The 27,979-nt window shown below is 35.1% G+C and overlaps 1 protein-coding gene across 1 annotated transcript in view; it reads left to right on the top strand.

The window, feature by feature from the left end:
- SRFBP1 (serum response factor binding protein 1) overlaps positions 1-27,979 on the top strand; it is a 68,585-nt gene that overhangs the window by 6,644 nt on the left and 33,962 nt on the right. Inside the window, exons 2-3 of the mRNA XM_001503340.6 lie at positions 7,404-7,492; positions 8,868-8,940. Coding sequence (XP_001503390.2) covers positions 7,404-7,492; positions 8,868-8,940 — 162 coding nt within the window. The remainder of the gene's footprint in view (positions 1-7,403; positions 7,493-8,867; positions 8,941-27,979) is intronic.

Here is a 27,979-nt window from a genome sequence, read left to right as displayed (position 1 = left end):
CCTTTTAAATCCTAACTAAAAGAATATTGTTGGTAGCTGTTCATCAGTTTTGCAAAAACAAATGCTTGGAGTAAGTTAAGTGCTTGGGGCGGGCACCTGTGAGAAAAATAAAATTATAATTTCATTTTTACATGAAGTGAATATACTTATTTTTTTAATGTACTAAACTTATCAAATTTTCCTACTACATGTACATAAATACTGAAAAAGTTAATAAGCTGGAAAAGCATTTTTTGGCATTGGCATGAAACTAAATATGCAAAGCATTCCCTTTGCTTTTAAAATTCCCTTATGCAGTAATGACAAACATAGTACTTCTTAAATGGGAATTTTAAAATTGGAGTCTAGCTTTCCCATGATTGGAATGTAACTGAGGACCAACTCTGCCCACTGCAGTTTATTAGTTAAGTTTGGTTAACAGGAGTTAGCAAACAGTATATAATCATCTCACGCACTAGCAGGATATAGCATTTAGAAACATTTGTTAATATGTTTTAATGCATAATTTATCTTTTGCTATTAATTTATTTTATGAATGACAACTTTTAAAAAATATATCATAAACCCCTGTTCTGCTTATGAAATAGCTTTTCATTTATGCAAGTATGGTTTTTTCCTAAATGGATCTAACTTTGAAATAAATTCCAAAGAGGTTAAAATAATTAGTGGAAAAGAAACCTGATTACTCTGCATTCTGTTAATATATTATGTATTTGAAACTGAATGAACAAGTGAGTATTGCTACCTTTCTGGTCATTTATTTAACAGGTATTTATTGAATACTTACTGTATGCCATCCACTAGGTTAGGTTTTTGGGGTTTTTTTAAGGCAAACATCCTTTTTCATTGTTGTTGAGGAAGATTGGCCCTCTGTTGCCAATCTTTCTCTCTTTTTTTGGTTTTCTCCCCAAAGCCCCAGTACATAGTTGTATGTACTAGTTATAGGTCCTTCTAGTTCTTCTATGTGAGATGCCATGACAGCATGGCTTGATGAGTGGTGTCTAGGTCTATGCCTAGAATCTGAACAGGTGAACCTCAGGCCAGCAGAGTGGAGCACATGAACTTAACCACTATGCCACTGGGCCAGCCCCCACTATGTTAGGTTTTAAGATGCAATGTTGAGTAAAACCAGATACTTCACGTTCATGGAATTTATAACCTCCTAAGAGATAGACATATTAAACATAATCAGCTTAAAAGTTAAGTATTAAACTTAAAATAATAGTCATGATAAGTTCTAGAAGCAGTCTACGTGCTTATAAAGGAGAATTTTGACTCTCTCAGGGAAGCCAGAAAAGACTTTACTGAGAAATGACAATTGAGCCAAAATCAGAAGGATGAGAAGATCTTACCAAGCTAATATGTGGAGAAAGAGCATTCCTACCAGAGGAAACTGCAGATGTAAAGACTTGGTGGTAGTGGTGAGCATGGTGAAGATGAAGGACTAAAAGATGGCCCCAGTGGCCATCCTAAGAGCGACTGGAAACCACTGAAGAGAGTTAAGTAAAGATGTGACGTCACATCTGTGTGTTAAAAAGTGTATTCTGACTGAGTTGTGTATAACTGATGGGAGAGGGGCAAGAATGGTTGTAGAGAAACCAGTTACCAGTAACTCTGCCAACAGAGCTAGGAGGTCAAGATAGCAAAAGAGTGGTACAATTCGAAAGATAATTAGGAGGACTTGGGAACAGATTATTGTGAGGGATTTAGAAAAGAAAGCTATGTCAAGGCCTAGGATTATATATGAAATGATTGTTCCGTTCCCTGAAATATGAAACACCAAAAAAGGAATCCAGTTGGAGGTGAAGAATATGAGTTCAAGTGTGAAGAATATGAGTTCAGGTGTGAGTTGGAGGTGATTTTAAGCACACCAAAAGGAAATGTCAAGTAGTCAGTTACACGTTTTGATCTGGAGCTAAAAGATCTCAGCTGAAGCTAGAAATTTTTTAGTCATCTTTATTTAGGTGGAAAATTAAAATAATACACACACATAAGATAATATACACACATGCACTATAAAATGTGTGTATAAAATAATATACACACATCACTTAGAACTAAAAAGTATATTGTGAAAAGAAGAGCTGGCCTAGGACTGTCTCTTAAACTCTAACATTTCATGGCTGATTAGAGATGGTTGAGCCTTTAAAGAAGACCAAGGTGGTGTGGCTAGGTAGGAAGGAGGAAAACCAAGAGAGTTTTCTGTCATGGAAGCCAAGGGAAAAGTGTTTCAAGAAGGAGGAAGTAGTCAACAGTGTCAAATGCTGCTGGAATTTCAAGTGAAATGATGTCTGAAAAATTCCTGTTGGATTCAATTATTTAGAAATAATTGGTGTTCTTTTTGACCACTTTTAGTGGAGTGATAGGAATAGAAATCAAACTGGGATTGTGTGGCATGCATAAATGGAGATAGTGGGTATGAGCATCTCTAAAAGCATGGCTCTAAGGCGGTTGAAGAGAGAGAGTGCTCCGAGTGAACTTTGAAGTAAGAATGTTTTGTTTGTCTTATCTTCAGTGAAAATGACTCAAACATGATTTAAAACCAATGATAAACATCCGTTTAAGAGACTGACAATGCTGGAGTAAAGGAATAGTCTATGGGAAGGGTTCTAGGAAGGCAGAAAAGGATGGGATGCAAAACACAATTGAAAGATTAACCTCAGAAATGTGTAAGGATATTTCTTATATTGTAACTTTATTAATAGAGGAGGATGGGTAATTCAAGTACATTTGCATTCCTATTGGTAGAAAGGTGGTGGTTCCCATGTGATGTTTATTTTCTCCATGAAATTGAAAAAGAGAAAGGAAGAAGAAGAGGTCAGATGTTTGAGGAAAGCAGACCAAGGTTTAAAATAGTCATTATAGGGTGAATTGACCAAAAAAATAATGGGTAGGATTGCTAGGAAGTGTAGGGACCCTCTTGAGATTAGTTATGATAAATTTGTAGTAGATAGAATGTCTCAAGACTTTCCTGGCTGTTGGGGTGCTGTAATAAAGAACTCAGAATGTTGTTTTCATTCAGGGTTAACTAGAGGGCTTGCTAACCAGAAGGATAGGGGAGTTTAAGGCACTGGCAAGTGTTGACCCTGTACTAAAACAGAATCAAAGGAGGAAGATTAAAAGGAAGGGACTAATTGAGAGAAAATATAGGGGTCAGTGAACTGGTGGTCCCAGTGAAGTCAAAGATGATTGTAGTGGGTGGAGTTGAACAAGCAAGCTGATAGAAGTTGTGGGCTCAATGTGAAGTATTTGAATTATTGGTTTTAGAAATGGAATAGTTAATGATTAATGACAAGGACTGTGCTGTGACCATGGAAGTGGGTAGCTGAGATGGAATAGATTAGGTAATTAGAAAAAAAGAAGCCAGGAAGTGAGGATATTGAGGCCGCCCAGTGGCATAGTGGTTAAGTTTGTGCGCTCTGCTTCAGTGGCCCAGGGTTTACCAGTTCAAATCCTGGGCATGGACCTACACACCGCTCATCAAGCCAAAGTATGGCAGCATCCCACATACAAAATAGAGGAAGATTGGTACAGATGTTAGCTCAGCAACAGTCTTCCCTTAAGCAAAAAGAGGGAGATGGGCAAGAGATGTTAGCTGAGGACCAATCTTCCTCACCTAAAGAACAAGAAAAAAAAGTGAGGATATGATATCAGATGGATTATTTTGTTGTTGTTGTTGTTGTTGTTTTTATTAATGTTGTGATAGATTACAACCTTGTGAGATTTCAGTTGTACATTTTTGTTAGTCATGTTGTGGGTACACCACTTCCCCCTTTGTGCCCTACCCCCACCCCCCCTTTTCCCTGGTAACCACCGATCAGATCTCCTTATCAATATACTAACTTCCACCTATGAGTAGAGTCATATAGAGTTCATCTTTCTCTGACTGGCTTATTTCGCTTAACATAATACCCTCGAGGTCCATCCACGTTGCTGTGAATGGGCCAATTTTGTCTTTTTTTATGGCTGAGTAGTATTCCATTGTGTATATATACCACATCTTCTTTATCCAATCAGATCAGATGGATTATTTAAGTGGACATCTACATCACCCAGAATGATGGCAAAACTTAGGATGGAGAGAAATTCTAAGTTGGTTACCATATCTTTAGCGAATAAGGGAGTGGGTGATATTGATGGAGGGTAAGAGAAGCTGTTATGGCCAAATGCAGAAGGCTTGAAGAAAGGTATTTTGGCAAAAAGAATTTGAGGGATTGTGTGTGCCAGGCACTCTTGCAAGGCACAGAAGACACTACATAAGTATTGCAAGGCCCCTGCTCTCTGGGAGCTCACAGACTATAGAAGAAGACAGATACATGAGCAATTAGAGACAGTACAGTGAGATACATGCTATCTACAAAGTATAGTGGGAACCCAAGGATGGAGTGGTTATCTCTAAATGAAGAAGTCATTGAAAGTTTCATAGGAAAGATTATATCTGAACTGAATTGTATGTAGGTCCTAAAGTGGAGAAGGAGAAGAATGACATTACAGGAGGAATTATAAGATGTATGACTCCTAATAATGATAGACAAAACATAAACTTAGAGTGAGAGACATCATAATCATGGTGTCATAACAAGGGCCCTTTGTCTCTCCCCTTCAATCTGTTGCAAGTGAAACATGCATAACACAACGAACACAACATCACCCAACACACCAGGATGCCAGAGAGCTGCACATAATGCAGAGATCCATTATGAAGGTAGGTGGATTGGAGCACATTGAAGAGGCTAAACAGGAACAGCAGAGGCAGTTCCCAGGTCCCTGAACCCCTGGTTGCAGCAGCTGACCCAGCTGCCCTCAGCCTCGGAGAACCCAGTACGCGTCAGCAGACATGCCTGTGCAACTCTAGTCAGCCAGCCACTGCAGCTTCTGCAGTCACAGGGAGCAGAGCCGCTATGGAGGTGGAGCCCCGTGATCCTGGGCCCGGCCGCAGCTCAGAGCCTGGTAGGAGCAGCAGAGGCCTGCACAGAACTCTAACATTCTAGCCACAGCAGTGCCTTTGACCACAAGGTGCAGCAAAGCATCAGTGATCCCCAGAGGCACGGGTGACAGATGTGAGTACCGAGGACACCTTGAATAGAGGTGGTGGAGGGTGGAATGTGCAGAGCCTCAAATATAGCCAGAGGCTGCACAGGTAAGAGAAACCTAAAACTAACCCTATGGCGCCACCTACTGAAAAACAAAAGAAAGGCCTTTAATCTTCAAACTTCCTAAAATTAATATGGAAGAACAAAAGACCTCGCATAGTGAAAGCAATTCTCAGAAAAAGAACAAAGCTGGAAGTATCGCACTCCTTGATATCAAAGTATACTGCAAAGCTATAGTAATGAAAACAGCATGGAACTGGCAGAAAAACAGACGCACAGGTCAGTGAAACAGAATTGAGAGCCCAGAAATACACCCACACATTTATGGGCAGCTGATTTCTGACAAAGGAACCAAGAAACACAATGGAGAAAGGAAAGTCTCTTCACTGAATGGTGTTGGGGAAAACTGGAGTCACATGCAAAAGAGTGAAAGAAGACCACTGTCTTCACTATACACAAAATTAACTCAAAATAGATTAAGGACTTGAATGTAAGACTTAACACATAAAACTCCTGAATGAAAACGTAGGCAGTACACTCTTCAACATTGGTCTTAGCAACATCTTTTTGGATATATCTTCTCAGGCAAGGGAAACGAAAAAATAAATGGGACTACTTCAAGCTGAAAAGCTTCTGCACAGCAAAGGAAACCATCAACAAAACGAAAAAACAACCTATTGATTGGGAGAAGTTATATGCAAATCATATATCCAATAAAGGGTTAATACCCACAATATATAAAGAATTCATACAGCTAAACACCAAAAATCAAACAACCCTATTAAAAAATAGAGAATCTGAACATTTTTCCAAAGAAGATATACCAGTGGCCAACAGGCATATGAAAAGATAATTAGATCACTAATTATTAAGGAAACGCAAACCAAAACCACAGTGAAACATCACCTCATGCCTGTCTGAATGGCTGTTGTTAAAAAGACAAGAAATAAGTGTTGGGGAGTATGTGGAGAAAAGAGAACCCTTGTACACTGCTGGTAGGAATGTACATTGGTTCAGCCACTATGGAAAACAGTATGGAGATTCCTTAAAAAATTAACAGTGGGACTACCATATGATCCAGCTATTCCACTTCTGGGTATTCAAAGAACACAAAAACACTAATTCAAAAAGACATATGCACTCCTATGTTCATTGCAGCATTATTCACAATAGCCAAGACTTGGAAACAACCTAAATGCCCCTTGATTGATGAGTAGATGAAGATGTATATATATATATACAATGGAATACTGCTCGGCTGTGAAAAACAGATGAAATCTTGCCATTTGTGACAATGTGGATGGACCTTGAGAGTATTACACTAAACAAAATGAGTCAGACAGAGAAAGACAAATAGCATGTGATTTTACTCATACGTGGAAGATAAAAAACAGCAATAACAAACAAACATAGATATAGAGAACGAATTGGTGGTTACTAGGGGGTCATTTGTACAGTGATGGGTGGAACCTAGACTCTTGGTGGTGAACATGATGTAGTCTATACAGAAGCTGAAATATAGTGATATGCACTTGAAATTTATATAATGTTGTAAACCACTGTTACCTCGACAAAAAAATTAGTAAAATGAAATGACAGCGTCCTATTATACTAGGTACTATTATAACATGTAGTTCTTTCTCATTAGAATATTTCCATCTCTTGGCAAGTACTTCCATGTTTTTGTTCTGAGAGTTCAGTATTGCTCTTTAATGGTATGATTTAAAGCTTGTCTTTGTGTGTGCACGTGTGTGTATGTGTGCGCGTGTGGGCATTCACATGCACATAATGGGCCATTGTGTTTTTGGCATATCTTTTAAAGTTATGCTTGAAATAATTTGTGACTGAAAATAAATGTAAGGGGTCCTCCATAAATAAGTAAACTATAATCACTTTCACACATTTGCTTTTGTTAATACAAGCACTCATTCAATAAATTCCTATCATGATGGGTGAGACTGTTTTAAATCTCAAGGTTACAAAGATGAGTATGATGGTCTCTAATCTCAGGGAACTCACGGTTTATTATGATTGAAGCCCAGTAGGATATAAGTGTAATATTGAAATATTAATCACTGGCAATGCTGTGACTTTTAAAAATCATAACTTGTTTCTCTTAAGTCCTCATCCATTTTTAGATCGTTGACTTATTCCTTCACTGATTATCGAAGAAGTTTGGTTTCATCAAACTGTGAATATAAACAAAAATTTGGTTAAAGTGGTAGATGTATCCATAATATTGAGACTCAAAGTAAAGTATGTTTCTTCTTGAATTAAGAGCCTTTCTAATTTTGGCTTTATTCCTCAAAGGTTGTGAAGATGAGAAAAGAAGTGAAGAGAATCCGAGTTTTGGTGATCCGAAAACTTGTCAGGAGTGTTGGCAGACTGAAGTCCAAAAAGTTAGTCATTTAAAGTAATGGTCCTGTGACTAATAAAATGTTAAAAGTTGTTTTTGTTCAGTATTTACAAAGTTTGAAGGTGAGACCTAGAGGAATAATTAAATGTCTTACTCATACATACAGCACTTTGTTTTATATTTTGGGAGAATCTAAGTGAGATAAAATGTGCTGTGTCAGCATGTCCTTACATGGTTTGAACTATACTTTCTACAATACTTGATGAATTATTTTGCTGTTTTTTCAAAAATCTCCTTTTGGCCTTATCAGAATGAAAGTTCTTTGTGGTTATGTATGAGTTTCATGTTATTAGAAGTTATTTTAGGATGTTGAAAGAGGCATACTTCATCATATTGTGTTTCGCTTTATTGCGCTTTGCAAATACTATGTTTTTACAAGACCCTCCACCAGCAAAAAGATTGTGACTTTAGCTCCAATGATGATTAGCATTTTTTAACAATAAAGTATTTCTAATTAAGTTATACACATTATTTTTTTAGACATAATGCTGTCATACACTTAATAGACTACAGTATAGTGTAAACATTAACTTTTATATGCACTGGGAAACCAAAAAATTCGTGCCTTGCTTTATTGTGAGACTCGCTTTGTTCCGGTGGTCTGCAACTGAACCCACAATATCTATGTGGTATGCCTGTATAGTTTAACAAATCTAGTAATACCTTGAATTAATTAGAAGATTTTATATCACTTTATTCCTTGAATTACTAATTAACTTGAAATCTCCAGTACCTTGTGGAAGTGTCTATCAACACATTGTGTTCATCCCAATTGTTTTAAAAAAATAGTATTTTGTATTTTCAGTTTTATTGGTGTTACAGAAAAAGTATGTTATTTATAGTTCTTTTGCTTTAAGCGTGAATACTTAACAGTCTTCAAATGTGTTTTGTTCCTGATTAATTTCTTGTTCTTTTCTTAGTAAATGTTTCAGAAGATAGCCCTCTTCTCTGGTATAATCAGATATTTAATGTCTATGATTTTCTTTAATTCCAGAGAACAAATTTTTGTTGAATAAAATTATATCCAACTTTTAATTGTAGCTTGTAAAACTTCCGTTCCATTAAATACAGTGTACTATTAATCGATTGATTAAAAAGTACTATTTGGCTTTCTGAGTAAGGCTTTAGAAGGCAAACTGTCAGTGGTAAGAGTCATTAATATAATGCCAGGATTATGCTTGCTTTGCCAAAAACTTGGGTTTGTTGATGGAATCTGGGTATTTGTTGGGTGGGGGGCAATGGATTGTTTGTTAGAGATTTATTATGCTTTTCCAAAAGAAATGAAGAGACTTTTCATTATAATATGAGTCTAAAATAAATGCTTTTCCTGGCTACATACTGTAATGTATTTTTCACAGGGGGACTGAAGATGCACTGTTAAAAAACCAAAGACGAGCACAAAGATTGCTTGAAGAAATCCATGCCATGAAGGTAACGGCTTGTGTGCTTGTGTGTATATGTGTGTTTCTGTGTCTCCCGTCAGCCTGCATTTTGTGTGTGTGTGTGTGTGGTGTTATTTGTTTGAATATTATTGCAAGTGACTAAGACTTATTTGTATGAGTCTATTTGGTGAAGAATGTAGCGCGTTTAGAAAATTGTAATACATTTGAGGTTGCATTTTTCCATGTTTTTTCCGAATTTGTTAAAGTCCTAGACTAATTTGAGTCAAAACTATGCCCAACTAAACTCATCTATGTTTAATAATTCCTTAAGCCTATGGTTTCTATTTTTACTGTAACTTTAGGCATGAAGTCTAATTTAAGTTCGAGAATAAAAGTGCTCACACTGTTTGGTAACGTGGATGGTGATATTGGGTGGCTGACATCATGCTTTGCCTATTGCCAACTCAATAAATTTTTGTGTGGTGGTGTCAGCATTTTATTTAGCTCTGTAGTAACTTGAAATAAAATTAGTGTTGGACTAAAATGATCTGTATTTTTGTTTCTTTCAGCCAGACTCTTCACTAGCATAATTTTTAGGTCTTCTCACTGCTCTTACTTTGTGGAAACTTTCATTTACCAAATGACATACTATTAAATGTCTGGGAGACTGTTTTATTGCAGAACTTAAAAACAACATTTGGTACCAGCAATTATCTTAATTTCAGGGTCATTTTGCATGTATGTTTGACTATTACATTTTGGTCTAACTTCCAAGTTTTGAGATAGATAAAGCAAGAGAATTCTCTAAAAAATTTTAATTGAGTTATATTATCAAAGCTTCTCACTACTTTTTCATTTTGAAGGGTTAGTGAAGTGTTTTATAAGACAAAGGTATAACAATTAATCTGAATAGAAATAGATATAAGACGTGATTCTTCTTTGGTGTGAAGTTTGTTTTTTATGGGGTATTTTTTTCCCCAGGATTGCAAAATTCATGGGGTCTATTTGATATATCTGTTCTTTCTCAAAGTTTTATCCAATCATTGAGTCAAAATACTCTATATTTGGCTCCTAATTGTCATTTGTGTCACTTTGGTTACACATCATTTAAGCTTTTTCATAATACTTTTTGTTCTTTTCATTAAGTTCCCATGAGAAATAAAATCTTAAGAGGTTTGATTTTGAGGATAACACTAAGATAGGAAGTTATAGTTTATCTCTTTGTCTCTTTCACTTTCCCTTAACCAAGGCCCTTACTAAATTACATTCCTTACCTAAATTTCTCCCTGTAATTTCTTTTGAATAGTCATTTTTGTAGTCCTAAATTATTCAGAGGCTTTGAACTACTATATAGTTGCTGATTTTATTTTACCATGGGAAGGATACATTATATATCGTAAGCCTATGTACAATGTATGAAGAGTTTAAGAACAAAGATATTCACTAATCTTTAGAATACTTTTCTTCTTTAACTCTCAGTAATGAATTTAGTTTAGTTAATTAGAAAGAAGAGTTGTCCTATTTGAACTATATGTGAAGCTTGATTTCTGTTGTTCTTAAACCTCATTAGCAATAGGAAATTAGACTCAGTGATAAAGTTCATAGGTTTACGAGACTACTGTGTCACGACTATAGTTTTTTCTTTTCTATTTTTTTCTTGTGATTATATAAGACCGCTATGGAATTGTTGCCTCACAGAAAGCTAAAATTCATAGTCTGTGTATTCCTTGACTTCATAAATTAATAATATATATGTTGCTTGAATTCGTGGCAGTGGTTAGGGTGTTCTGCATCAGATGCTCTGACTTCAGCTTCTTTTGTAATGCTTTTTAAAAACTGGATTAAATTTAAATATAACAACCAGGACAAAAGAGTAAGACTGTATGTTTGCTTTTCTTACATGTCAAACTGTATTCCTCATTCCTGGTTCTTTTACAAAACTGGCCTACTTTTCTAAAAGAAGCAAATATATGAGCATTGTTTTTAATTGAAAGGTCATTTGTAATTTCTTAAGGAAGTATTTATTATGTACATGGGAGTATCAAAGAAATCATCACAAAAAGAAAACTCACTTTAAATTAAATTAATTTAAATTTGGAGAAAAACCTCTGCTTACTCATTTTTCCAGATGAGTTTTTTCGTGGCTCATATACCACTACATTTTTATAGTCTTGTTCATGACATACTGTCCTATACTTGCTTTCTATGATAATAGGGTATTTTGTTGCAAGATGACTTCCTCAAGAAGAAAACCTGAGATATTTTTAGAAATGGGAGTGTGTTTTTTCTGGCCAAGAAAAAAAATGACCTGATCTTTACGATACTATAAAATCATAGGTTCTAATTTTATAGACTGTAATGCATGAATACTAAGTTTTTGCTGCCTTTTTTGATAGTTGTCATACTTTTAACTTTGATATTACAATAAATACTGGCTTCTGAAACAGTTTCTTTTTCTTTGGAAATTAAAGTAACTTATCAACTTTTACAGATCCGTTAAGTTTTTTGGCTAGAGAAAGAGATGGTAAATAAAGGAATACAGTGAAATTCATCAAAATATACAAGAAATCCCTTCCTCAATAATAAAAGTAATAACTAGCTTTTATGGAGTATTTACTCTGTACCAGGACCTATCATGTGTGTTTTATATTCACTCTCTCATGTGGTAGTTATCATTGGTTTCCCTATTTTACAGAATAGGAAACTGAGGATTAGAGAAGTTAAGCAATTTACCTAAGGTCAAATAGTTGTTAGATGGTGGACTTCATAACTGGTTATACAGCTAATGGTGTTAGCCACTTTACTGCTTCAGTAAGGTGAGAACTTCTGAAATATATCTGTACTCTATTCTAGAGATTGGATGAGATAATATAATGAACATGATACTTGCCCTTTAGGAAAAAAAGGCCCAAAGATGTGCAACATGTTTTCAGATTCTTTAATTCCTCATAGCTAAACATACCGAGTTACCTATATCTGCCTTTTTCTTTTTAATTTCTCTTTTCTTAAGCCGTTACTTTTCCCTATGCTGAATATTCCTATAAAATGAGAACTTACGTATTCTTCTGTGAGAACTTGCTCTGCCTGCTACCCTTTACTTCTCTATTTTAAAACTCTTTCTCCTTTTGTTCATTCTTCTCCTATTTTTACATGCTCAGGTTTGTGTTATTAAAAGCAGTCTTTGAGCTTGCATCAGCTATTAGGATTGCCTTATCTCAGGCTCCTTCATGGCCTGTTTCTAAGTTGTTGTCCTTAGTGGATCACAAGTAGGAAAAATGTTGTAGATTATGATCTGTAGAGATATTATGTGAAACCAAGTAAAATAATACATCATCAAAATAATATAATAACTATATCATATCGTTTGAGCTTCACCACAACTCTGTAAAGTAGGCAGAATCTTATTTCAATGGAGAAGTGTTCTAGGGTGCACATACCCCTTGGGTTACAGGTTTATCATCATGTATATTCATATATTAATTAGAACTTTGTGATATTTTTGGTTGTATATGCTTTTTTAAAAATTCATTGAGATATTTCTCTGTAATTTCACATACTGTGAATTTTGGTAAGTTTTTTCTTATGAATGCTTAAAAAGAAATTTTCCGTAGAGTAAAAGACGCCTCATTTATCTTGTAAGAATACTGTTAATTATTTGTGTCAAAGTAACATTTAACTCAATCTACTAAAGTAATAATATTAATAGTATTGTTAATCTAAGATTCTAATTATTTTTGACAGTCTCACCTTTTATTTTTAAGCCAGTACAAAGACTCATATTATCAAATCAGACTCACATATTAGAGCTTTTGCCTAGAATCCAGCTTTACTAATAATTTCAAGGATACATGGAGTCAGAGGTACCGGTAAAGCAAGGAGACATCTGGGATGCTTCATGATTCCATGGGTCCTTCCTTTCTGCATCAGACATGCACTTTCTGGCCCAGAGTAGATGAGTTCTCTAAATGAAGACGTCTAGTTCCTACATCATAGCAGAGAGCATTTAGATTTTGAAACTCCCCCTTTCTGTACCCCAAGGTTGTGTAGTTTCCATGATATTCTCCAGTGTGCCATGCCTCATAAACCCATAGATCCTGGCTTTGTTTACTGTAAGCATCCTTAACAAGGGACATCCTGCTAAGAGTATTCTTCAGATAAGGACTTTCCTCCTAAGGAAAATCATCAGCCTATTTACTGGCAGGACCAGTTATCAGCAGATTAACAAGTTGCCTGAGTTGCCACCTGGTAAAGGAAGGAAATGGATCCCAGGACAGCTGCTTTAATTCTTCCCTCGGATTTATAATAGTCTTCCTTTTGGCTTTTTTTCCCTTTTGTTTTGTGTTTTCTTCCAATTTTTGGAAGATATTTCAAACCTGTAGAAAAACTGTATTTTTCTATAGTTACAAAAAATTGTAATTGTAAACAGTATAATAATAATACATTGTATCACACCCTTATTTGTCTCTTTACTAGTGATGCTGAGTTACATCACTTGGTTTAGATGTTGTCCACCAAATTTCTCTGTTTTAAAGCACCTTTTTCTGTTTGCAATTATTAAGTGATCTGTGAAATGATAACTTTGAGACTATGTGCATCCTGTGGTCTTTCACCCAGCAACTATGGGTGAAATATGGCTGAATCAGTTAACACTTTTTTGTTGTTTCTATTTCTCTGCTCAGATTTTTTTATTTCTCTCATAAGATTTTAATTCAGCAGGAGGAAATTTATTTATTTTTCTTATATCATTGAGGATGTGAGAACAGCCATTTTTGTCTGTAGAGAGAAAAATGTTTGTATTTCTTGGTGCTTCATATGTTGAGTAATTTTGGATTGTACCCTGGACATTATGAAGATTAGTAGAGATTCTGGGTTTAGTTATTTTTCTCCAGTGAGGGGTTGATATAGCAGGTTAGGTTCGGCTTTAAGTTCAACTATGTTTCTTGCACACTAGCTCCAGCCTCAGGTCAGATCTTTTGTCGTTTCTTGAGCTGCTTTGAATCTGTTCCTTTCATGAGTGATTCAGGTTTAGGGATCCCCCGTATGGTTCTTTCCCTTCTGGGTTACACCTGCTCTCTCAGTGGTAAAGGTATCCTGGCTTCAGTCTTCCACAGGTTCCTCTTCCCCTGCACCTGAACCTGCAGACTGCAGTTAGCTTAGGCTACTGTCTGCAGAGGTGGTAACTTAATTTGGATAGCTTCCCATCTTTACTCCTAGTAAGCTTAGAACTCCCCATCAGAGTCTGTCTTCTTTTGTTTACTCTCCGTTACCTCCAGGTGGGGCTTTTGCAGTATGTCCAGGTTTTATGTTTTTGGTTTTGGGGGGAGGGGTGGGGCTACGACTAATTATGTTATCTGTTAGTATCTTAGACTGTCCATACCCAGAAATGGATGTAGCCAAAGTTGAAAGTAACCATAAATAGCTAAGAAAACAGGCCTGAGCACCCCAAGACACTGTAAATTTAGGTCTTAGGGAGATGGAATAAGTAAAAGAGACTGAGAAAGTGTAGCCAGTGAAGGAAAAAGAGAAGCAAGAGGGTATCTAGGAAACTGAGTGGAAAGACTGTTTCAAGAAAGGAATGGTAAACAAGGTGTTTTATTGATGTTCTTGTTTTCAAAATTAGCAATATTATTTTCAAAGTGTAAACCCATTCATTAGATCATAATTATTGATGAATTTTTCAAGTTATAGTTCTTCTGTGGTTTAGCTTACTTGCAGAACTGTGCTGATGGAACCAAAATGGTTTTTGTTCTTGCTCATGTCATCCTAAGCATGCCTTCTCCTTTCCCATCCTGTTTCTTATCTGTAAAAAGATGTTTAAATCTTGAAAGTCTGAAGTTGTTTCCACAGTTGCATTTTCTTCCTTTGGGTATGAAACCGAGAAGCTCCAGAGTGGTCCAGGTATGGAAAAGGCATAATGTTTCTCTTTCTCAGTTACTTCCCATGGGCTTTGAGCGTACCTACATCATGGTCTCTCATGGCCACAAGATCTTCAACAATCACTACTATGACCTATAATTCCCTTTCATAACTCTATATTTTTTATTTATTTTTCTCTAATGCATTAAAGAAATCAAGTAATAATTTCTTGAAACTTTTAGATAACTTTAAAGATCCCCAATAAAAACTGTCAGTTTAGCATAGTATTTTTACCAAGAGGGAGACAAATAATGCACTACTACAGAAGAGTTTAGACAGTATAGGTACCAATGAGAACGGTTCCATCTGCATGATTATTTAATGTTTTTCATTTATTTCTACTTGCCCCATCATATTTTTGCTTACTTCTCTTTTCTCTCTTTGTTTGCTTTCCTTTTACAGTAGTTACTGGTAATATCTCTTCTGGTGGGTGCTTTATTAAATAGGTAACTTATATAATAGGTAAATCATCAATAGACTGAGCAGTGTAAAATTTAATGGCTGCTGTGCTAAGGTGAATCTGAAGAATATCTTTTGTTGGAAAGAATGTCACTACATGAATAGGCAGTCTTCTTCACTGTTAGTGGGCATAAAAAGTGATATACCCTTTCAAGACAGACATTTGGCATTGTGTTAAAATTATTGACCAAGTATTTCCACTTTTAAGAATATATTTTACAAAAATACTTCTGAATGCAGAAGGATAGATGAGAATATTCATAGACACATTGTAATACTGAAACATTAAACACTGTGCTTGGTTTAATCCTTTAAAAATTTTTTAGAAATCACTAAATTACAGATTATAAAATTAAATGTAGAGAATAAAATAAGATAGGAGAATAGATATCTACCTTAATGAGTTATTCTCATTTATTTTACATATATATAATGTTTTTACATATAAATGGAAATGTATCACTCTTATGAACAAGATTTGTATTCAGGAAGAGATTTTTAAAAATCTTAAAGCACTGTGGATTGGAAAACTTTCTTCTTAACATAATATTTATTATAGCAAAAGTGTAGAAAGCGTAGATTGTTATATTGGCATCATAGGAGTGTGTGTGCATGTGTGTGTCAGTAGTATGTTTTTATATCCTAAGAGTTTTGAAAATCTTAATGTGTGTTGCTATTTAATTTTTTACAATGATTTGTAATCATATTAAAGTTAATCTTTGTACCATACTTCTAAAGAATCAGAATTTAATTGAAGGTGAAGATGAGAGAAATCTTTGTTTAGAAATTAGAGACAAACTTGTGCTTTCTGAATATTGTGGAAGGAATGAAGGATATTGTTAATCCGCAAAGGTAATAAGAGAGTACCTGCTAATAGTTTTAAAATTGAGTAAAGCTGTTTTAGTTCTTGACAGTTTAAAAAATTCAGCTATGTGGCTGTAATTATGAACGAGGTTAATTGTTTGCAAGAGTCTTCAGAGCAGTTGGAACAGAGTAGTGTTTTTCTTTAGATGCTTCTGCCTACTTTTTCATTAGAACATATAAAATATTTCCATCTAAACATCTCTGCCTGTAGGCCAGAAGAAAACAAACAAAAAAGCAGAATGAGTGTGAATTAAAAACTAAAAACTGGGTTCTAAGTCCTAGAGTTTGAGGTATAATTAAGGTTATAAACTTGGACCTCTATAGGCTTCAGTTGCTTCATCCATAAAATGAAGGTTGATTGAATAGGTTATCTTTTAAAAAGTCATTTCTTGCTCCCATGTCCTATTCTTTTATCTAAATTAGTTTAGAATTTCTTACCTTTACTACCTGACTCAATTAGAAGCAAAAGAGTAAACTTTTTAGCTTCATACTGAAATAGCATTTCAATTTTAAAATAGTGTAATAATTGGAATTTATCTTTTAATTACAAAGCAGTGGTTGACGTGTTTTTACATGTCATTATACTACTTATACCACTTAAATACTTAATTTACTAAATCAGCAACTCCGTGTTTATTTTATAGCCTTGGTAGACTAAGGCCTTTTCTAGATGTTTACCCTTTAAACATTTAACCTTTTATGATGATGATAAATTTTTTTGGGATATGATAATCTTCCTTCCCGTTAATAAAGAAACAGATACATTTTGGTATTTAAAGAATGACATATGGTAAACCTCTCTGAAATTTATTATAGGGCTTTGTTTCTTTGCAAAATAACCCCAGACTCATAGTTATTACTTCTTATTGGTCTCAGGGGAAAAGTTGCCGTTTTTTTCTTCTATTCAGGGCCAATCCCTCTTAATGTGCTGTATTTGTTTCTTTTGCCTCCTTTATTTCTTATGCCTTATTTCACTTACAGCTTCAAACTCCGCCCCTATCTGGATGTTCCTCAGCCAGTAAGCTTCTATAGTTTGTGCCTTAGCACCCATCATCATCCTTTAACGACCCTGCCCAGCCCCCACCCCGTTTCTTCTTTTCCCCTATTAGAATAGTGTCTTTACTCCTAATAGTATACAGTCACTGTGATCTTGACCTCCTCGCTTCTCGTTCCCTCAGCAAGCCACTCAGTTTAGCTTCTGCCTGCCTGTTCATTAGTTTCCTTGAAGAGGGTTGACTCTGATACTTATATGCTGGTGTTCCCCCTAAGTCCTTTCTTTATCTTCTTAACACTACATTCTCTAACATGACTACCTACAAGTTTAACTACTATCACTATTGTGGACATCTTATAAAAGTCCCTCTCTGATGTAAATCTTTCCTGTAACATCTGCGCTCTTATATTCCGCTCCACTTAGGTGTTTTCAGATGCACCCGAAACTCAACATTTTACATGAGTCACTGAGCTAAGCTAGAAAGGGCTTTTGTTAGGATTGTGGGGTTTCTTGTGAAGCCTAAGGGTAAGAATTGCAGTTTAACCTCCCCAGGTATTAGAATCAGGATCTGGAGAGCTCTCAGAAGCTCAGGTAGTTCTGTTTGTGGGTTTCTTCCTTACCCCTTTTCCCTCCATTTTGTGCTTGTCTCTGCTTTTCCTCATCTTCCCCCTACTCTGCCCACTCTCCTTCTCCCTCCCGTTCTCTCTGACTCTCCAGAGGGCTTTTATTCCTTAGGTGTGCCTCTGGCCACCTTACAATGGCAACCTCAGCTCCAAAATCCTTATGCCCTCTGTTCAAGGGAAGAACCCACACTGGCTCAGGTTCTTGGCCCATCTTGGGTTATATGTCCATTACTGGTTTAGTCATCTGTGGCATTAGGGTAAGGGACAGGGAAATGTATTATAAGATAGAAAGGAGAAGATGGATGAGCAGGTATTTCAATAGATTGATCCAAAAGATTTTGTACCTCACCACCCACTCTCTAATCACATGTTCTTCTCTTCGGTTCCTGATTTTGTTTTGACACTATTATTCATCTAGTTTCCTAAGCCAGAAATCGGGGAATCGTTTTGAATTCCCTGCTACCTCCTACTCCCAAGTCTTATCCTTTTCCAAATCTATTATTTCTAACTCCTAAATATGTAACCACTTTTAGTTTAAGTTCTTGCTATTTCTCACTTGGACTTCCTGCCTCTAGTGTTACCCCCTTCAAATCCTGTTCTGCACTGTAACCAGTGACCTTTCTAAAATGCAGATCTATCTGATCAAGATTCTCCCCTGCATGGCATACAAGGCCCTTTGTGATCTGTATTTTCGCTACCTTTCTACTCCTCCTCTATCTTCTACAGCCACCCCCACTTTTTGTGCCAGCTATACTGAACCCCAAACATATCCATCTATTTTATGCCACCTTTCTTTTAATTAGGCTTTTTATACATCTCTCTTACCTGAACAAAGCTTTACTCTTTACTTTAACACATAATTCTTATGTTACTTGCTTAGGAATCTTTCCCTGACACTACCACTCTGACCTCAGAAGACTTATTCACCACCTTCTCTGTATAGCTTCTTTAACTTGTGTATATTTCTAGTTTCATATTGTATAGCAGTCTGCTTTCATGCCATTCCTACTACTTAGAGAGACCCTCTTAAGAAAATAGATTGCTTTACTCAACTCTTTGTTCCCATAACCTAGTAAAGTGTGGGGTACATAGTGGATGCTGCCTGGCTAGCTGACTGCAAAATTTCTTACCTTTATTGCCATATTTAGAATATTGAGGTTGCTCGGAGTCTCACTAGATAAGTAGAATACTTCTGAACTGTTACAAAGAAGAGTCTGTAAGTACAGAGTAATTTTTGTTGCTTTTGTTTTTAGTGTTAGGTATCAGCAACAGAAGAGTGAATAGGCTCTTCATTTCACAGTCACCTTAGCCTGTGATCTAAGGCCATTTACCTTCTAAGTTAATTTTCCAAAAGGCAGAACTTTTATTGCTTCTAAAGGCAGAGCAAGATGCCCTGATTTAATATCCTGTTGTACTGGACTTATGACATTTGAGATGATAAACAGGAAGTAATAATGGTATTTTAAAAGATCAGTGTATACTATTCTCTTCACACTTATGAAACAGCATTTAGAAACAGATCATCACATTGGAATTCCAATTTGCTTTCTGGCATGTAGTTTCTACAGCTTTAAGCCAGTATTTTGAATAGGTCAGATTCCTGAAACCCTTAGCAGTGTTGCATTGTTAATATATAGGGGTCATGATTTTCATTTTAAGCTATGTTGATATAAAGATATATCAAGTCTATGGTAGCCTTAAAATATTTTTATCTTTTAAATAAGACCAGTTATGGCAAATAAAAGTGGTGTCCCTCCTCTGTTTTTGAATCTGCTTGCTTCTATTTGAAAACAAAGGAAAAGTTATGAAATTGCTATTCCCGTTTACTGAGTCATTATACACACCTAATTTTAAAATAAAAAACTGCTTTTGGATCCAACTTCAGTCTAGATAAGCCTAGTTCAAAGGCTGCTGAGTACGTAAACAGAGTTTAGGGGTAGGAAGTAAGAAAGGAGTATCACAGGACCTTTTTGTAGAATATATTTTTTATTTCTTTTTGTATTGTTTTGATTTAATTTTTCAAGTTTTGTAATTCTGGAAATTTGAACTTACAACCTTGGCAGAACATCTTTACTAACTGTGAAAGTATCCAAAGCCCTTTTCAACTATTAATTCAAAAAATTTGGACAACCAATACTACTATCATAATTCCAGTATGAAATAATGTGGTGATTGAGAAAAGAGGCAAATATTAAAATGTGTGTGTTGGAAACACACAATGGGAGACAAAGGGCCCTAGAGAAAAGCAGCAATGAGAAGAGTAAATAACTGGTCTTGAAAATTGGATTTTCTTTTTTATTCAACTGGGATGCTCACCTGAATTTTGAGTTAAATGTAGACAAATTATCTTCAAACATTTATACTCATTAACTTGAATGTGTATCTTATGTTGTTAGATTTCTTTTATGATGGAAACCGTGTATGCTTTTTGTTTTTTCCTATATGTTAGAATAACCAATATTAGTATTTTGGCTACTCAAAGAATTAATATTTTGTGTTAACAAGAGAACTCAGTATTGTTCTGGAGTTTTTTCTTGAATATGAAGAATTTTATTCTGTTTTCTCAACCTGCCACTAAATTATGTAAGTTGTGTAGTCGTCTAAGAAATAAAAATAATCCCAAGGGGAGTGATTGTTCCAAGTAACAAATGCTTCTTTAGAAATTTATAATGAAAATGTATAGTTCACATTTATTTTCCCCTTTCTTCTATAAAAACTAACCAAAACCTTCACAAGGTATATTGATTTTGTACATGGGTAAGTTTGGGTGAGAAATCCTGACACTTTTAGTTCTAGATTTCTGTTGAAACTTACTATATTGAAATAGAACTTGTGGGATTTGATTGTAGTTAATCAATAACAATTCTTCTTCTGTTAGTCATAATTTAAGATAGCATCCCAGTTTGTTAATGATTACATAGTTTCTTAAGACCCATAAAATTCACAACCAGAAAAGAAAAACGAAAAGTACAAATAAAAAAAGATAAGGAATTTCCAGAAGAGCTATATAAATCCGATTATATGCTCAAGTTAGTTAAGTACCTTTTAATTTAGAACTTTCTATGTATGTAGATGAATAGATTTCTGCTGTCAGGGAACATACTGTTCTGTCTTTGATACACATGAGACCAATATTATAATCAAAGAGTTATAGGAACATAGAGAAGGGATCAATTAATTTAATTACTTATAGGACTTAGGGTAGATCTTACAAAATGGGGGACACTGAGTTGGAGCATGAAGACTAAATTTGATTCTGCTTTGGAAAAAGCAGTCTAGGTAAATAGAGCACAGCGAGACCAAAGCATACAGGTCTGAAAGTACCTGGTGTGATTTGGAAGGGCTGCTCAGTACTCTATTTCTCTTATAGTATTTAGCACATTGAACTGTAATTATTTCTTTTTATGTCTCCTTTTTTGAGGATAGGATATTGTCTTTCTGTCTCTAATGCTTAGTGCACTAATTGGCATAGTGCAGACATTAGGCAAGTATTTATTTCTTCAGTGAATTAATGTCCTGCCTGGAATTTGGCATGAATGGAAGAACTAATGGTTGAAGATAGTGGCTAAAATGTTAGGTGAGATTACAATTTAAAGCCTCTTAGGAAATGTGGATGAACAAAGGTTTTTGAGTAATCATGTGTTTTCTAGAAAGATAAATCTGAAGGAGAGTTGAGGAGTGATTAGAGGGAAAAGAGATTGGAGGCAAATAACTGAATAGGAAGCAATGACTGATGTAATTTTTTCATGCATTAAGGAGACATTTGTTAAACCTATCTTTATGGAAGGTAATATGCCATATGATTCATTGTGCTCTGCACAAATCTTACACTATCAGAGAAAGGTGCTGTTGCTGCCCACATTTTAAAAACAGTGTGAGTTATGATAGGTGCTTTGAAAATTTCAAAAGAGCAGGAGATTGGTTCTAGCTAGTACTCAGCGAAAGTTTCCTGGAAAAATAGTTTAATAAAGAATATTAATGTTACTGATTTAACAAATTGATATGACTTTCTTGATGTTCTTTAATTGAATCCCAATTAGATAGCAAGGATACTGGGTTTTTTACTATTTTTTTTCTTTCTGTCATTCACTTTATTCACATATACCATATATAGGAAAATACGTGAATCAGAAGTGTACAGCTGGATATATTTTTGCCAAGTGAAAACTCTAGATTAATCAGTACCCAGTTTAAGAAACAAAATATTATCAACATCCGATCCTCTCATGTTCCCACCCTGTTACCACTCCTCATATGGTAACCAATATTCTGCCTTCTAACAACATTGATTAGTTTTGCCTGTTTTAGAATTCCATTTAAATGGAATAAATATACTATTATATATTATAATAGTATATTAAATATATTATGTATTCTTTGTGGCTTTTTTCGTCAACATTGTGTTTGTAAGATTCGTCCATGTTCTTGTGCATAGCAGTAGTCTGTTCTTTTTCATTGTTATATAGTGTATTTTATTAATATACTCTTTTTTTTTTTTTTTTGAGGAAGATTAGCCCTGAGCTAACATCTACTGCCAATCCTCTTTTTGCTGAGGAAGACTGACCCTGAGCTAACATTTGTGCCCATCTTCCTCTATTTTATATGTGAGATACCTGCCACAGCATGGCTTGATAAGCGGTGCTAGGTCCACACCCGGGATTCGAACTGCTGAATCCCAGGCCGCCAAAGCAATTTGTGTGAACGTAACCATTATGCCAACCTGCTGGCCCCTAATATACTGTGCTTTATCCATTCTACTGCTGTTGCACATTTGGATTCTTTCAAGGTTTGTTTGGTTTTTTTTACTGAGGTCATATTGACTTGTGTAAATTTCAGGTGTACATTATTATATTTCAGCTATGCACACTACATCTTGTTCACTACCAATAGTCTAGTTTTTATCCATCACCATATACATGTGCCCCTTTAACCACTAATCTATTCTCCTTATCCACATATTTGTTTCTCTTCCACATATGAATGAAATCATATGGTATTTGTCTTTCTCTATCTGGCTTATTTTTGCTTAGCATAATACCCTCAAGGTCCATCCATGTTGTCGCAAATGGCACAGTTTTATCTTTTTTTATGGCTGAGTAGTATTCCATTATGTGTGTATGTATATATGTATATATACCACATCTTCTTTATCCATTCATCAGTCGATGAGCACTTGGGTTGCTTCCACATCTTGGCTGTTGTGAATAATGCTACAATGAACATAGGAGTGCATAAATTTCTTTGAGTTATTGATTTCATGTTCTTTGAATAAATACCCAGTAGTGGGATAGCTGGATCAGATGGTATTTCTATTTTTAATTTTTTGAGAAATCTCCATACTATTTTCCCTAGAGGCTACACCAGTTTGCATTCCCACCAGCAGTGTATGAGGGTTCCCTTCTCTCCACATTCTCTCCACCATTTCTTATTTCTTGTCTTGTTAATTGTAGGCATTCTGACGGGTTTGACATATCTCACTATAATTGTGAATTGCTCTAGTGATTTCCCTAGTGATTAGTGATGTTGAACATCTTTTCAAGTACCTTTTGATTATCTCTATATCTTCTTTGGAAGACTATCTGTTCATATCCTCTGCCCATTTTTTGATCAGGTAGTTTGTTTTCTTGTTGAGTTGTATGAGTTCTTTATATATTTTGTGAATTAACCCTGTGTCAGATACATGATTTGCAAATATTTTCTTCCAGTTGATGGGTTGTCTTTTCATTTTGTTCATGCTTTCCTTTGCCTTGCAGAAGCTTTTTGGTCTGATGTAGTCCCATTTGTTCATTTTTTCTGTTTCCCTTTCCTGAGTAGACATGGTATTCGAAAAGATGTTGCTAAGACCAATGTCAGAGATTGTACTGCCTATATTTTCTTCTAGGAGTTTTAGGTTTCAGGTCTTACATTGAAGTCTTTAATCCATTTTGAGTTAATTTTTGTGTGTGGTGTAAGATAATTGTCTACCTTCATTCTTTTGCTCATGGCTGTTCAGTTTTTCCAACACCATTTATTGCAAACACTTCCCTTCTCCACTCTATATTCTTGGTTCCTTTGTTGAAGATAAGCTGTCCACAGATATGTGATTTTATTTCTGGGCTTTCAGTTCTGTTCCATTGATCTGTGTGTCTGTTTTTGTGCCAGAACCATGCTTTTGGTTACTATACCTTTGTAGTATATTTTAAGTCAGGGAATGTGATACTTGCAGCTTTGTTCTTTTTTTCTCAGGATTGCTTTGGCTATTTGGGGTCTTTTGTTGTTCCATATAAATTTTAGGATTCTTTCTTCTATTTCCATGAAGAATATCCTTGGAATTCTGATTGGGATTGCACTGAATCTGTAAGATTGCTTTAGATAATATGGACATTTTAACTACTTAGTCTTCTATCCATGAGCATGTAATGTCTTTATATTTCTTTATATCTTCTTTGATTTCTTCAATAATGTCTTATAGTTTTCAGTGTATAAGTCTTTCATCTCCTTGGTTATATTTATTCCTAGGTATTTAATTTTTTCCTAATAATTATAAATGAGATTGTATTCTCGATTTCTCTTTCTGATAGTTTGTTATTAGAGTATAGAAATGCAACTGTTTTTCGTATGTTGATTTTGTACTCTGCAACTTTGCTGTAGTTATTGATTATTTCTAATAGTTTTCTAGTGGATTCTTCTATATATAGAATCACGTCGTCTGCAAACAGTGAGAGTGCTATTTCTTCCTTTCCAATTTGGATCCCTTTTATTTCTTGTTCTTGCCTAATTGCTCTGGCCAAAATTTCCAGTACTATGTTGAATAAGAGTGGTGAGAGTGGGCACGCTTGTCTTCTTCCTGTTCTCAGAGGGATGGCTTTCAGTTTTTCACCATTAAGTATGATGTTGACTGTGAGTTTTTTATATATGGCTTTGATTGTGTTGAGATACTCTCCTTCCATACCCATTTTATTGAGTTTTTATCACAAATGGATGTTGGATCTTGTCAGATGCTTTCTCTGCGTCTATTGAGATGATCATGTGATTTTTATTCTTCATTTTGTGAATATGATGTATCACATTGATTGATTTACGGATGTCAAACCATCCCTGCATCCCTGGTATAAATCCCACTGAATTGTGGTGTATGACCCTTTTAATATATTGCTGTATTGAGTTTGCCAATATTTTGTTGAGGGTTTTTGCATCTAAATTCATCAGCAGTATTGGCCTGTAATTTTCCTTTTTTGTGCTGTCTTTGTCTGATTTTGGTATCAGGGTAATACTGGCCTCATAAAATGAGTTAGGCAGCATCCTGTCATCTTCAATTTTTCAGAATAATTTGAGAATGATAGGTATTAAATCTTCTTTGAATGTTTGGTAGAAATCGCCAGAGAAGCCATCTTGTCCTGGACTTTTGTTTTTCGGGAGGTCTTTGCTTACTGTTTCAATCTCGTTACGTGTGATTGGTCTATTCAGATTCTCTATTTCTTCTTGATTCAGTTTTGGGAGGTTGTATGATTCTAAGAATTTATCCATTTCTTCTAGGTTATCAAGTCTGTTGGCATATAGCTTTTGATAGTATTCTGTTATAATCCTTTGTATTTCTGTGCTGTCTGTTTAAATTTTTCCCCTTTCATTCTTATTTTATTTATTTGAGAGTTTTCTCTTTTTTTTAGTGAGTCTGGCTAAGGGTTTATCAATTTTATTTATCTTCTCAAACAACTCTTACTTTCATTGATCCTTTCTATTGTTTTCTTAGTTTCTATTTCATTTATTTCTGCTCTAATTTTTATTATTTCCTTCCTTCTACTGACTTTGGGCTTTGTTTGTTCTTTTTCTTGTTCTTTTAGGTATAGGGCAAGTTTGTTTATTTGAGATTTTTCTTGTTTCTTGAGGTACCCCTGTATTGCTATAAATTTCCCTCTTATTACCACTTTTGCTGCATCCCATAGATGTTTGTATGTTGTGTGTTTTCATTTTCAGATGTCTTCAGTTATTTTTTATTTCTTTTTTAATTTCTTCATTGTTCCATTAGTTATTCAGTAGCATGTTGTTTAGCCTCCACGTATTTGTGACTTTCCCAGCTTTATCTGGTAGTTGTTTTCTAGTTTCATACTATTGTGTTTGGAAAAAATGCTTGATGTGATTTCACTGCTCTTACATTTATTGAGGCTTGCCTTGCTTCCCAACATATGTTCTATCTTTGAGAATGTTCCATGTGCACTTGAGAAGAATGTGTAATCTGCTGTTTTTGGATGGAATGTTCTGTTTATATCTATTAAGTTCATCTGGTCTAGCATTTCATTTAAGTTCACTGTTTCCTTATTGACTTTCTCTCTGGATGATCTATCCATTGACATAAGTGGGGTGTTAAGGTTCCCTACTATTATTATGTTGTTGTCAGTTTCTCCCTTTAGTTCTGTTAATAGTTGCTTTATATACTTTGGTGCTCCTGTGTTAGGTTCATATATATTAATAAGTATTATGTTTTCTTGGTGGAAGTCCCTTTTATCATTATATACTGCCTCTCTTTGTCTCTCATTATCTTTTTTATCTTGAAGTCTGCTTTGTCTCATATAAGTATGGCTGTACCTGCTTTCTTTTGCTTGGAGTATCATCTTCCATCCTTTTACTCTGAACCTGTGTTTGTCTTTAGAGCTGAGATGTGTTTCCTGAAGGCAGCATATTATTGGGTCTTGTTTTGTAATCCATCCAGCTGCTCTGTGTCTTTTCACTGGTAAATTCCATCCATTTACATTTAGAGTGATTATTGATGTATGAGGGCTTAACACTGCCATTTTATCTTTTGTTTTCCAGTTGTTCTATATTTCTGTTGTTTCTTTTTCCTTGTATTTCTGTCTCCCATTTCAGTTTGGTGATTTTCTCACTTTTCTCTTTATTTATTATTTATGATTTGCTGTGATTTTTTTGTTTTATTCTTACCATGAGGTTTGTAGAAAAGATCTCATGGATGAGATAGTCCTTTTTCTGATAGCCTGTTATCTCCATTAGCCCATGAAGGTTCCATCTCTTTCCTCTTCCCTTTCTATGTTTATGTTGTCACAAATTATTCTTTTTTGTGTTGTGAATTTGTGACAAAATTGAATTGTTTAATAGTTATTTTTGATGCTTTCTTTCCCTGTATCTTTTACATTATAATTAAGTGTTTCCTAACCTATTCTGATGTAGAACTACAATTTGCTGATTTTTTCTGTTTATCTCCTTGCTCAAAGCATTGTAAACCTTTGCCTTTTTGTTTCAGGTAAGAGCATTCCCTTCAACATTTCTTGTAGGGCAGGTCTAGTGGCAGTGAACTCCCTCAGCTTTTGTTTGTCTGGGAAAGCTCTTATTTCCCCATCATATCTGAAGAATAATTTTGCTGGATAGAGTATTGTTGGCTGAAAGTTTTTGTCTTTCTGTATTTTGAATATATCATTCCACTGTCTCTTAGCCTGTAAGGTTTCTGCTGAGGAATCTGCTATAAGCCTGGTGGGGGTTCCTTTGCATGTTATTTTCTTCTCTCTTGCTGCCCCTGATAGTTTTTCTGTGTCTTTGACTTTTGACAGCTTTAATATATGCCTTGGAGAGGTCTTTTTGGATTGATGTAACTAGGAGTTCTATTAGTTTCAGGTACTTGCATGTCCAGTTTCTTCCACAGTTTGGGAAGTTCTTCGCTATTATTTCTTTGAGTAGACTTTCTGCTTCTTTCTCCCATCCTTCTCCCTGTGATACTCATAATTCTTATGTCACTTTTCCTAATTGAGTCAGATAGTAGTTCTCAAAGAATTTCTTTATTTTTTTAAATCTTAGTTCTCCCACCTCCTCCCTGTAATCATTTCTATGTTTTTATCATCAAGCTCACTCATTCTCTCTTCTATAAGGTCTACTCTATTTTTAATGCTTTTTACATTATTTTCTATCTCATTAATTGTGTTATTCATATCCAGAATTTCCATTTGGTTCTTTGTTTAGAGCTTGAGTCTCTTTAGTGATGTATTGCTTCTGTTCATTAATTTTATTCCTAAGTTCATTGAACTGTCTTTCTGATTTTTCTTGTAACTCGTTGAGTTTCTTTATGGCAGCTATTTTGAAGTCTCTGTCAGTTAGAGTGTAGTCTTCTGTGATTTCATGTTTGCTTTCTGGAGAGTTGTCATTTTCCTTCTTTTTTGCCATGTTACTGTAGTTTTTCATGGTGTTTGATGAATTGACCCTCCACCAGCACATTTGTGGTAATAATCGCCTTTTCTTATTTGAGTATGGCT

This window comes from Equus caballus, chromosome 14 (genome assembly GCF_041296265.1).
Source record: "Equus caballus isolate H_3958 breed thoroughbred chromosome 14, TB-T2T, whole genome shotgun sequence".
Classification (NCBI taxonomy): domain Eukaryota; kingdom Metazoa; phylum Chordata; class Mammalia; order Perissodactyla; family Equidae; genus Equus; species Equus caballus.
This window is presented reverse-complemented; position numbering and strand designations above follow the sequence as displayed.